Source organism: Eubalaena glacialis, chromosome 14 (assembly GCF_028564815.1).
Source record: "Eubalaena glacialis isolate mEubGla1 chromosome 14, mEubGla1.1.hap2.+ XY, whole genome shotgun sequence".
Lineage (NCBI taxonomy): Eukaryota > Metazoa > Chordata > Mammalia > Artiodactyla > Balaenidae > Eubalaena > Eubalaena glacialis.
In genome coordinates, this window is record NC_083729.1 from 63,583,654 (window position 1) to 63,597,202 (window position 13,549).

The 13,549-nt window shown below is 47.1% G+C and overlaps 1 protein-coding gene across 3 annotated transcripts in view; it reads right to left on the minus strand.

Annotated features, from left to right (window-relative positions):
• Positions 1-13,549, minus strand: part of SFXN5 (sideroflexin 5) — a 118,426-nt gene that overhangs the window by 75,945 nt on the left and 28,932 nt on the right. For all 3 annotated transcript variants that reach the window (XM_061168781.1, XM_061168779.1, XM_061168780.1), the window contains exons 4-6: positions 4,679-4,705; positions 4,128-4,182; positions 2,119-2,144 (exon numbers count right to left, since the gene is read on the minus strand). In XM_061168781.1, coding sequence (XP_061024764.1) covers positions 2,119-2,144; positions 4,128-4,182; positions 4,679-4,705 — 108 coding nt within the window. The remainder of the gene's footprint in view (positions 1-2,118; positions 2,145-4,127; positions 4,183-4,678; positions 4,706-13,549) is intronic.

Below are 13,549 nucleotides of genomic sequence, written 5' to 3' on the forward strand. Positions count from 1 at the left end.
CACACAGAAGAAAATAATTAATTCAAATAACTTTTTTTCTTTTTAATTCAAATAACTTTTGAACACAGTTCTCTGACTATATACTCTCAGTAGGATCTATTCAATGGACAAAAAGAACTTCAAAGAAATCTCAAGCTTTACTTAATACATTTGGCCGGGGGGAAGGGGGGGATTAATACATGTTTGAGTGGCATTAATGTAGCAATTCTGAAATTCTTTTATTTGTATATATAAGATTTAGTAACTGAATAAATACATTGTTGTTGTATTCTCATTCAGGGAGAAGGAAGATGTAGATATAGACTGGAAGGAGGGGAAGAACTCTGAGATGTTGGATTGGAATTAGAGGTATTAGTATGAAGTCATGATTTTTAAAAAGTTGTATATCCTAGCTCTGTCTGCTAAGAGGGCCTAGAAACAATGACACGCCAGTAACAATGAGCACACCTAACTATCCAGATTTTGGTTTCTAAATACCATTCCCCTCTAAAAGGAACCAGGGCTCTTTGGAGAAATGGGGCAGAGAAACTACAAGATGAGTTTGGAATATCCATACATTGTGCCAGAAAGTATTGAAGTACATACTCATAGCATAAAAAAGACATGTCAAATGGACACTGAAATTGCTTTAAAGGGTTTCTATTGGTCAAACTTGGCACAATTTGTATATAAAAATGAATAATGAAAAAAGTAAATTATTATCCACTGAATACAAAAAATATACAAGACCATACTGATAGTTTTAAAAAACAAGAAAGTGGGAGGCAGAAGGGAAGACCCTTATTAACAGGAGGCTGCCAATTAATAAACATAGAATGAATGATATTTATGAAATATATAGGAAACTTTCAGACTAGGTAAATATCCTGTTCCCAATCAGTTTTTCACTTAGTGGTTTTAACAGCTGTTGGTCATTCTTGTCTGTTTCCTGCTTTAGGCTAAGATGAAAAAAAGTTACTATAAACATTTATATATAGATCTTTGTGTGGACATATGTATTCACTTCTCTTGAAGTAAATACCTAAATGTAGGATTGCTGGCTCACATTGTAGGTGTATGTTTATAAGAAACTGCAATACCATTTTCCACATACACCTGCCCTGATCCCAATCCCAATTCTAGGATCACATCCCGCATTTAGTTGTTATCTCTTTAGCCTGCTAGGTACAATGCAAGAGAAATGAGGATGTGTGTAGTGGTGTGGGTGTATGTGTGCGTGTGTGTATCTCTATATATATCCTCTAAAAGACTTGTACAATCACATTCAAAGCATGTTGTTGTAAACTCCAAACTGGAAACAACCCAAATGTCTACCAACAGTAGGATGAATAAAGAAATTTCAATATAGTTATAGCAGTGGAATATTATACAGCCATGAAAAAGAACAAGCTCATACTACATATAACAATAAGTCTCATAAACAATTGGGTGAAAGAAGCCAAGTCCCCAAAAAGTACATTTATATAAGTGATTCCATTTATATAAAGTTCAATACCAGGCAAAATGAGAATATAATGAAGGAGTCAGAAAAGTGGTTCCCTGTGAGGTTAGTGACTGAGAGGGGTACATAAGAGGTATCTGAGATGCTGGTAATGCACTATATCTTTATCTAAGTGATATTTACTTAGATGAACTCACTTTGTGAAAACTTATCAAGCTGTACATTTATGACAAATGCACCCTTTCTGTACATTTGTTTTACTCCAATATAAAAAGATTAACAGTAAGCTTAATCCTGATTTCAAAACAGAACAAAAATAATGCTGAATTTTCCAGTTTTCAGAAGGCACCCTTACTTTCCGACTTCCCAAGCTTTCTGGGAAAACTTCCCTGTAATCAAACCAGCATGTCCTAATTAACGACAATACTTGGAATGGGAAATATACAGGGATGAAGGCACTTTGAGGCCCTGTTGGGTGTACATTGGCACACCTTCTATGGAAAGAGGTTTGACAATACACATCAAGAGAATTAAAAAGAAATATATGAGATTTTCTCCAGTGAGTCCCCTCCAGGAATTTATCCTAAATCAACAACTCAAATATTTATGAACAGTGATGTAAAGTTATACATTAAATTTTTTTTTAGAAAAGAAAACCCTTTGAAGGTAATACTTACAATTGGCGTCCCAAAAGGAATGTAACCTGTGAGAGGACAGAGAGAAGAGTCAGGTTTTATAATCCCACCTGACTCTGCCCCACCTGCCTTTCAACTGGGAGGCCAGAGAGACTTCTGGCCTTGGTCTTGGCAGTGGCCCCAGTGAGAGGGCTCAGGTCAGTTAAGCGGGAGGCACCTCTAGCCCCAGACCTTTTCCCAGCCCAGCCCTCCCCAAGACAGAGGGCTCCCCTGTGTCCCCCAACCTCCTTGTCTCTGTTCCCCTCAGCCCTCACTCGCCCCCAAAGCCAGGGCCCCATTCCTGAAGGAGGCGCCTGCGGCAGGGGCGCCACCACTCTGCACTTGGTGGTCCTCCCACGATTTCCTCCGGGAGGCACGAAGCCCCGCCAGCCTCACCATAATGTCTCTGGAGGCCCTGGGATGTCCTCCTCCTTCCCTCAGCCTGTCTTTCTAAGACACACCCTTACTTTCCCAGCCTCATGACCATTTCTGGAAAGGACATTCCCTACCCACCTGAGATGTGTGCCTCTAAGTGCCAGAGCTCTTTGAATCTCTAGGGCCCTGGCTGGACATCCTCAGCAGAGCAGGAAAGGGCTGGCATGAAATGCAGCTGGGCCCTGGCCGTCTCCCCACGGCTCAGGGTCCCCAGACTATGGCAAGGCCCCCTCCCCCAGCCTCACTGCTGTAGGTGGGCATCCTCCTGTCCCAGCCGCTAACTTATGGCAGCCAGTCAGCTGGTGGCCCAGCAGCAGGGAACACATTTGCATGGGTTATGTCTAGAGCAAAGGTTGGTGTCCTGCGTGTGCATATTTGTACACATGAGCCGCCACTCTCCTACCCACACCCCTCCAGGGAGAGGCCCAAAGACTGATCAGAGAATCGCAGAATAAGCCAGTCTCAGGAGGAGAGCCTGCTACGGCCCCACGCAGGCACTGGGGAGGACCTACAGCCGCAGCTACAAGAGCCGTCACCGCCTTGGAGTTCCTCATGGCAAAGCAGGGGTCACCGGGCACTAACTGCCCATTTGCACAGTGACATCATGTGCTTATCTATTCTCTCAGCCCCATGAGTTCACACTCGCTGAAGGTGGGGACCCTGACTAACCTCCTGCACTGAGAACACCCACTGGTAGGGACCCTTCCTCCAGCCGCCTGAGGGCTTCCCAAGGCAGCAGCCACCAGCCCTCCCACCCGCCCTGTGACTCATGGGTGGGGGGTACACTCCGTCGCACTGAGAAACGGCGTGGAGGAGGCATCAGCACGCTGGTGTGAGTCTGACCTCCGCTGTGTGACTCTGGACAAGGCCCTTAGCCTCTCAGAACTGTAGGCAGGACAGCCACGCCGGCCCCAGCCAGTGTATGGGCAAGTGCTTTCTAGGCCATTAAGCTCTACACAACAGAGCTGCCCCCTAGTGACCACAGGGCAGGGGCTTCCTGGGGGCAGGGATCTTATACCCATTCCCCCATTACCCTCTCTGCCCACTGGTCTCCACAGAACGGGAATCCGCCTCCCTGTGCGTGTAGTGGTGCAAATGCAGTGCATACATTCAGAAGGGCAGGTTAAAAGTAGGATCAGAGACAAGGGAGTTAGTCTGGGGGTTAACTGCATGAAAAGGCTGAGTAGGGAGCAGGGCTTGGAAGGAAGGCACGCAGTGTGCACAGGTGAGAGAGGAGTGGCTCATGGAAGGCAGGGCTTGCCCTAGCAGGCGTCACCCTGGGGCTGCTGCTGAGTGAGTGGGCTGTAACCTGGCGTTGGGGGCACCAGATTCACCCGTGGAGGCCTCGGCTCTACCCCAGCTGCTCCGGCAGAAAAGGCAGACAGGCACATTTTAAAAGCTCCATAGGCTGGCCAGTCCTGTACAGTTGAGCCAAAGTGACCATGCAGGTGCGAGTGTGGTCGTGTGTGTAACAGGCTCTGTACGTCCCTCAGGCCAAGCGCATCTGGACACTCCTGGAGCTGTGACCACTGTAATCGGCCCAGGCTAGGCAGAACTAGAGGTTCCCAAGGGCTTACCTGACATTCTAAAGGGCATGAAGATCTTCTCATTGGTGTCCGGGTGTAGAATAGCCTGGCAAGAGCCGGGAACAGAGCACAGGGTGACAGCTGGGGAGGGAGATGGGACATGGGAGGGGGGAGGGGGAGGACAGCTCCCCCAGGAAGACTTAGGTGGCCAATGGCTGTATCCCACCTTGCCTTGTGGCCAGTCAATCCTTCCCACCACTCGGGGCAAGAGAAAACCAAACATGGGCCATAAACAGAGCTTCTCCTCCTAACTAGTGCTCAAAGCTGAATGCAGCACAGAGCAGACCATGTCTACCTTGCAGGCCCTCTGTCCCCCATGCCACGCACACAACAGGCCCACAATAAGGGTTTTGTGGAAGGAGCCCATGGGGAAGGAGCTCAGGGGGCCCAGGGAAAGGCAGGCTGACCTGAGCTCTAGTCATCAGAAATTCAGACCCTGGTGCTGGGGAAGAATGAAGGGGGTTCGGGCCAGGGCAGGGCAGGGCAGGGCAGGGTCTCTGAGAACAGCAGAAGGGAAGGAAAAGAATCCAAAATTGAATTACCTGCTTGATTTTCTGTGCACTCCAGAGCTGGAAGGAAGGAAGGGAAAGAGAGAGAGAAAGGAAAAGAAAAGAAAAAACAAAGATTAAAAGCACATATCAGTTTAAGGTCTCAAAGCCACACTTTCTAACCAAGGGATCCAGCTCCAAAGGCCTTAAGAGGCTCAGGTTGTCCTGGTTGCCCCAGGTCTGGCAGCTACCCTGGGCTGGGGGCGGGGTGGCATCAGGGGGTAGGTAGGAAGGCCAGAGATCCCAGAACAGCAGAGCTGGGGGATCTCACACAGATTATTTAAACCAAGGGTTCTCAACTCTGGCTGTGCTGTAAAATTACTTGAAGAATTCTTCCAGCATTTTCCTAACGCTCCCTAGCTCATTTTAAGGTGTGGCCAGGTAAGAAGCCTTGATTTAAATGAAGATACTTCAGCTGTCTCCCAGAATCACTAGAGGCAGCACAGCATAATTTTTCAGAGCTACACAGACTGCCTGGATCCCTGGATTTGCCACTTCTACCTCTGAGCCTCAATTTCCTCATCTGTAAAATGGGGATAATAGCTGTGCTCTAACATTGTTGAAGAGGCATATGAAAAGTGCCTGGAGCAGTGCTGAACACATAGTAGGTGCTTTACAAGTGCTAAATCTTGTAGATATTATTATTCCTACTTTTGTTATTATTATAATAAGGTTGTGTGCTTTCAAATGAATAAGGAGGTTGTCTCTTCCAGCACAGCATGGGGACGGGCTGGAGAACAATTTGTCAATTCCTTCAAATGATAAAAATACTGCATTTCATTGACTCTAAGACATCGTTGATCCTAAGACATACTATTATGTGCCACTAAGAAAGAAAACTATGGGGCTTCCCTGGTGGCGCAGTGGTTAAGAATCTGACTGCCAATGCAGGAGACACGGGTTTAAGCCCTGGTCCGGGAAGATCCCACATGCTGTGGAGCAACTAAGCCCATGTGCCACAACTACTGAGCCTGTGTGCCATAACTACTGAAGCCCGTGTGCCTAGAGCCCGTGCTCCCCAACAAGAGAAGCCACCGCCATGGGAAGCCCGCGCACCTCAACAAAAGAGTAGCCCCCACTCACCACAACTAGAGAAAAGCCCGCGTGCAGCAACAAAGACCCAATGCAGCCATAAATTAATTAATTAATTAATTAATTTAAAAAAATAAAGAGTGGCATAACGCCAAGACGTCCATCAGTTAAAAGATTCATCCCGTTTAAGAGATGATAAAATGTGATAAAATAGCCTTTTTGGAATCAGGAAAATATGGCAAGTAAAATTTTACATTGTGGGCAAACCAAAGGTCAGTGCATTTTTAACGGAGCAAGAAGGGTATGAGGTAAGAGGGTAGACGTGGTCAGCATTGATGTTTAAAGTTTTATAACAGAATAGTTATGTTTCATTTATACGTCAATGTTGTCATGCGATATAAAGTAAGCTGCAGAATGCTACTGGGTAGCAATAATAGAGTTATAAAATTGGTATACAGATCTTCTTCGACTTACAGTGGGGTTATGTGCCAATAAATCCGTTGTAAGTTGAAATTATTTAACATACCGAAAGTACCAAACGTCATAGCTTAGCCTGGCCCACCTTACATGTGCACAGAACACTTACATTAGCCTACAGTTGGGCAAAGTCATCTAACACAGAGGCTATTTTATAATATAGTACTGAATATCTCATGTAATTCATTGAATACTGTACTGAAAGTGAAAAACAGACTGGTCGTGTGGGTGCATAATGGTTCTAAGTGTATGGGTGGTTTCCCTCTCGATCTCGTGGCTGACTGGGAAACGCGGCTCGCTGCCTGCCCAGCATCACGAGAGTATCAGACCACGTAACACTAGCCAGGAAAAGATCAAAATTCACAATTCAAAGTACAGCTTCTACTGAATGCATATCGTTTTCAGACTGTCATAAAGTCTATAAATTGAAAGTTGAGCCATCGTAAGTCAAGGACCATCTGTATTAAAGTTTACGCATTTTACTAACAGCAGAGTCCCTTAAGCCTAATTCACAGCCTAATCACTCTGATTTTAGATACATTTCAAACATATTTGATTGTCTGCTATTCCAGACCCAGAAAGATTAGAGGCAGTAGATTTTTTTTCTTAATTATATTTGAGGAACAGAGGGGACTAAAGAAAGAAAAACCAAATGTAGAATCACTGTTAGCCAAAGACGGTATGTGAGAGCATAACAGCAGAGAGGTAAAAAAAAGTGATAAAAGGTTGATCTTTCTTTGCTCAGAAAGTGCCTTCTGCAGTGCATCCCACCACGTCCCAGCATCATCCCAGGTGCGACCCCAGGCCCTGGGCACAGACTCCTAACACCCCACGCTCTCCACCCCAAATCAGAATCTCCTGGGTCCGGGTCCCCTCACCCTGTTACAGTCATAGCCCAGCTCCTCAGAGCAGGGGCCTGCCTTTGAGTGCCGGCCCCCACCATCTCCCAGAGCCATGCACACAGCAAATCTAAAGCTATTTATTTTTTTAAAAAACTCAAGATCTCGTCATACAATTCTTATAAATAAAGAAAAAAAAATCCCCATGATTCTGATGAACAGCCTGGGCTGAAAACACTGATCTAAGACATTAAAGAACAGTGTAAAGAGGTATTAGGACCAGGCAGCCTGCATTCCAATCACTTACTGGATGTGTGGCCCTGGGCAAATTACTTTGCCTCCAGGCCTCAGTTTCTCCATTAGTACAATGGGGTGTTGTAAGGGCAGGGCGGGGACTATGCTTGGTGCTCCTGGCAGCTGGCATTTCACTTTGGGCACACAGCTAAGCCTATGCGTTCCAGCCTCCCCCACAGTCAGATGGCCTCACGTGGCCGGGTGCTAGCTAATGGACTGGGGGTGGAAGTGGAGTTCACCGCTTCCAGGCTTGGCCCCAAAGCCTCCCACAGAGGATCCAGAGAAGGACAATGAGGCCCCAGAAGACAGTAAAGCCATGAGGTAAAAGGAGCCTGGCCCCTGGACAACGGCATGTGCCAAGTTCCTGAGCTGCACTGGACTCTGACACGGGTGAGAAACAGACCTTACTGTATAAGTCCCTGAAATCCAGGGGTTGTTTGTTACAGCACTTGGCTTATACTGACCGATACAGAGGTTCACTGAGACATGCATAGCTGAAATACTTGGCCCCTAGATCATGCTCCATAAATGCCTAACATAGAGGGGAAGTCAGTCAAATGAGCAGTATTTTTTAAAAGGACTTAATTATTTTTCAAAATAACTTCATCTCATCTCTCTTGTCTTATTCTTACAACATGCCTGTGAGGTGGGTAGACTACTTTCAGACAAGGCAACTCATCTCAGAGAGACTAAGTGACTCAGCCATGGTTCCAGGGACCCGGTGGCAGGACGGAGATGGGCACCCAAGCCTCCTTGCCTCGAGACTTGTGTCCCCCCTGTTCTCCAGGGGCCCTCTGGAGCACACCGATGTCTGGTCTGGCCAGGGTGACAGCCAGGCCTGAGGCACGAGAAGAGGAAGAAGTTTGGCTGACATCGTCTGAGGTCCCAGAACTTCCCTTTGCAGCCGGGCGGCAGATGCTCCTCCCCAGCACCTGTTCCCCCCCTCCCACCCAAGTCCAGCCAAGCAGCCCTTGTAATCCATAGCTGCATCTGTGTCCCTCAGGTTCGAGGACTGCCTTCTCCGCCCCCACCCAGAGAGCAGTGATGGAGACTCAGGCAGCACCGGCTCGGCAGCAAAGGCAGAAGTTCAGCAGGGGTGTGAGCAGGCAAGGCCAGAAGCCCAGAGCTCACAGGCGTGTTCTCCACCCGCGATGACACCTCCACACACGGCCCAGGCAGGCTAGTGTCACAGATAAGTGGCAATGGTCCCATTAACTATTTGAGTCTCACACTCAGAAATCTGTTTCCATAGGACGGATGAGAAAAGTAATGCTCAGAGCCACGCCCAGGGTCTCGGAGGTGGAGCCAGAACTACAGCTCGTGACCTGGGATGCAGGCTCATTCAGTCACATTTAGTGAATAAGTGCTATGTGTCAGACACCCTTCTGAGGGCTTTGTACATATTAACTTATTAATCTCCTCAACAACCCTATGAGGCAGGGACTAGTATATCTTCCATTTTATAGATGTGGAAACCGAGGCACTGAGATATTTAGTGATTTGCCCAAAATCCCACAGCAGCACTGGGATTTGAACCCGAGCAGTCTGGTTCCATAACCCCCACTCTTAAGTCCCCATGCGCCATCTCTAAATGCTAGCATACCAGTGCACGCTGTTCTGTCCCTTTAGGCATCCAGTATATATATGTGGAGACCTTTCCACATCAGAGCATGGAGAGCAGCCTTATTCTTCCTAACAGAAACGTTGAATGAATATATTGTAAACTGCACCCTATTGGTGGACTTTTAAGCTATTTCCCATCTTTTCCTTATTGTGGTAAAATATAAATAACATAAAATTTACCATTTAACCATTTTTAAGTGGCAGTTCGGTGGCATTAAGTACATTCACATTGTTGTACACTACCAACCATCTCCAGAATTTTTTCATCTTCCCCAACTGAAACTCTGTACCCAGTAAGTACTAACACCCCAGTGCTCCTTCCCTCAGCTCCTGGCAACTACCATTCTACTTTATGTCTCTGTGAATTTGACCACTCTAGATATTTCATATAAGTAGAATCATATAATATTTGTCCTTTTGTGACTGTCCCATTTTTTGCTATTACAACCATGCTCCATTGAATGTCCCTGGAGTTATCACTATTATATCATTAGCACTTAAAGGAAAAGGATAAATGTATGCAGATATCTCTGGCAGGATACAGAAGAAACTGATGGTTACTCTAGGGAGAAGAAGTGGGAAATTGGGAGACAGGGAAAGGGAAACTTATTTTTTATTCTATACTTTTTTGATAGCTTTAGAATTCCGTAGATTGTTCACGTGTTACCTACTCAAAAATGATTGTTAAAAATTTAAGAGTAACCACTAGAAAAATAGAAATAGCAGGCACAACCTCCAAGCCCTTTATTGACCCCTATGGCATAGACTGTTAACTTTCCGACAAAACCTATGCCCCTTCGTCCACAGTAATAGAAAGGCAGCGGGCAGGTGGCTGACCTGCTGCACTACATTTCCCAGCCTCCTTTGCAGTTAGGCTTACCCATGTGACTGAGTCCTCCAGTGGCATCCGAGGGGAAGTGAGATGTGCCTTTCCCTGGCTAGCACCTCCCAGCCTATACTTGCTGTCACCTGCCTGTGAGCCAGAGCAAGGATGTGGCTGCAGCGCAGCCTGGGCTGTGCAGAGAGGAGGACCCAAGGAGATGGTGGAGAAACATGATGGAAGGAGCCTGGGTTCCTGAATGATCCTGTGGAGCAGAGCCACCTGCCCACCTGGAACTCAAACTATTACATGGGAGAGAGATAAACGTCTATCTTATTTGAGCTGGTGTGTTTTGAGATCATTTCATTACAGCAGTTAGTATAACCCTAACTAAGGTAACCCATTTGGGGTTTTGGGAAACTGTTTCCCATGATGTCAGAGAAGCCCTTCCAGTGGAGAGAGGAAGGAATGAGCACTAAGTAGTGTTGAGGCTCTTCTCATGGCATCTGGCAGTGCTCCCACCTCAGGAGGTTTTGGGGTGAGGTGAGAGGGACAGCTCCATTTTAAACTAAACTTCCTAGTCATGACCTGATCTCATTTGGGTTCATCCCATCTCCAGGCTGCAGCAACAATAGTCAGGGTCGCAGATTTGGGGCCTGGCTCAGCCACTAACTCACATGGTCTTCCTGTGCAAGTCACCTCACTCCTTAGACTTACATTGTTTTTTTAAATTAATCATACAGGAGGTGGAAGCTAGTCCCTCCAGGGTCCCTTCTCGTCTGATGATGCCAGGCCCAGCTTACAGAGAGCACAGGACAAGGACTCGGGTCTGACTCTTTGGGTCTGGGCTTTTCCCTGGGACCTGCTGGACCCATGGGTCGGATGCTGGATGCAGAAATGGCAGCAGATACCACCCACAAGCCAAGAGCTGGTTGCTAGTTTGCAGTTTAATGAGCCAGACCTGCAAACAGGTTACAAGCAAGGATAGTCCTGGAATGTAAAGCATTTGATGCGAGGCCAAAGGCGATGCAATGGACAGTCCATCCACATTGAGAATCTAGGACAGGGAGGCCCCCGCGTCTTCTGTCAGCCCACCAAAGCAGCTCCACTTTAAAGTACAATTCCTCAGTGTGACCTGATCTCCTTTGGGCTCAGCCATCTCTCTCTGTGCAATAGTAAATTGCACATTAAAAAGTGCAGCCCTGATCCCTTAGAACTTACTGGCTGCAGCAACAAACCAGTGTGGATGTGAGACTTTGGACCTTTCTTGATTTCTCAACTTGGAGAATGAGGACACAGAGGGTGTGGGGAAACAGTTGGGTGAAAGGTTGCTGGAACAATGCAGAAGTTTGCTGATTTCAGAAATGGCCTAAGTCTCAGCTGAGCTGCCATCTGAACCTATTAGAAACCCAGTGTAGAAGCCAAGGGATGGGTAGAGGGTGGGCCCCAAACAAGCTTAAGGAGGAGAAGCCCTGCCTTCTCAGGGCAGAGACCTCTAGTGCCCAGACCCCAGATGGAGGAGTCACTGCCCAGGCCCTGTCCCCAGTCTGGCTCCTTCCCCTCCCCAGTCTGGTTCCTTCCAAGCTGCTTCTCCAAACCTCTGAAGCAGCAAAGACAGAGCCTATTTAAAACAACCTCCAGAAGGTAATTAAACAGAGCCTGAAGGGGATCCTTCTGTAAGGCAGAGGATGCCTCCATAAAACAACAAGAAATCTTCTTAATTTATCATTTGGGCCAATCCCATTATTCCTCACCGTTAATTTTGTTGCCATGGTTACTCCCAGGTAATAGATACAAATGCATATCTATGTGGGGCAAAGGTACTCCCCAGTTCTACAGATGAAAGGAGAAAGAACATCCCCGCTCATTCTGCTACACAACACACATTAGCAGTCACGACTTTCGTGTACACACAGCTTCTCTCTCGTAAGAGGCCAGACACTGCAGTCAAACCATTTTCTGGGAATTGGAATTCCAGATCTCCTACTTGTGATTTGGGTCAATTTACTTAATCTTTTTGAGCCTCCATTTCCTCATTTGTGATATAGGAATATGAATACTTACTTTCAAGGTTCTTGTGACGATTAAAGAAAATTCATTTATCTAACAAATATTTATTGAGCACCTATTATTTGCTGGGCACTGCTCTAGGCACTAAGAATATATCAGTGAAAAAAGAGACCAAAAATCTCTGTTTCTGTAGAGCTCACATGCTTGTGCGGACAAACAATAAAAATAATAAAAAGTAAATTTTCTCATATGTTAGAAGGATGAGGGCTTCAAGAAACATGGGAAAGTAGAACAGGGTAAGGATAGGGAGTGTGTACTAGCAGCAAGGATGGATTTTTTAAAAAATTTATTGCAGTGGGGTCCTCGCAAAAGGAGGGGTGAAGGATGGGGAATACTCAGGGGACACAGGAACACAGTGACATGACCAGGGCCACAGCTCCTGTCATAGGGGAGAGGGGTGAAAAGACCAGGGCTGGAGCTGGGGTGGTAGAGGGAAGGGGGAGACACTGAGGCTGCATTCCCCCACCCCCAGAAGCACCTCTAGTCCCTGGATCCCCCCCACTGGCCATGGCCCCCCCAAATTCCATCTCTTGTCCTGCCTCTGACCCTAGTGGCTCCTTCTTTTGCTTCCCTTGACTTTTCTTTCCCAGGAGAAATTCTCAAGTAGGATGATGTATAGTAAGGTGGTCAGGGTAGTTTTCATTGAGGTGACTTTGGAGGAAATACCTGAAGGAGGGAGTGAGCCATGCAGATATCTGGTTGGAGATTATTCTGTCCAGCAGAACAGCCAGTGCAAAGGCCCTGAGGCAGAGTGGGCCTCCCCAGCATGTTTGAGGGACATCAAGGAGGCCAGTGTGACTGAAGTGGACTGAATAAGGGAAAGAGTAGTAGGAGACAAAATCAGAGAGGAATTGGGGTGTTGCAGCTTGTGCTAAGGACTGTGGCTTTTACTCTGAGTTTTTACTATAGCTGTGGTTCTTAACAGGAGGGCAATTTTTCACCAGGGGCCATCTGGAAATGTCTGGTTGTCATTAATTGGTACCCAGTGGGTAGAAGCCAGGGGTGTTGCTAAATGTCCTACAGTGCACAGGACAGCCCCCATGACAAAGAACTATCCAGCCCCAAATGCCAATCGTGCTGAGGCCGAGAAACCCTGGAGCAGAGAACCGTGTAATGTATATTCTCACAGATCACTCTGAGTACTATATTGGGAATGAGCAGAGGGTGCCCAGGTAGAATGGGGAGACCACCCAGGAGGCCACCACAATGACCCAGCCAAGAGATGAGTCTACACCACCCAGTACAACTCCTAGCACATCATACATATGCTTCAGCTAATACTAATCACTTGCCTATTTTGTGCTAACAACAAGGGCCAACCTGTAGCTGCCCCAGAGGGGCTGGGTGCTGATCAGGACCCCAGAAGTCTCTGGCTAGGGGTCAGGGTAAGAGGGGGATATCGGCCAAGCTTCTGACAATCCTGCTGATACCCAGAGAAGATTCAGGGTGGAAGTATTTTTAACTCTCCAGTATCTTCTCTTCTATTTTCAGCAAAGCCCAAACACAGCTGACCCCATTTCTGCTCTGCCAGGGGAGGAGACTGGCAGGATCTCTTACATCTCTGCTGCCCTTTCTTGGCGGGTTGCAGGCAGAATCCATCCTACACGGGGCCTCTGAGCAACCAATATGCTATGCTGGGTGCTGCGTAGGCTCGGAGTAAGGTGGGCGGGTTCCCAGCCTCTGGGGAATGTGTAATGACGGGCCAGAACA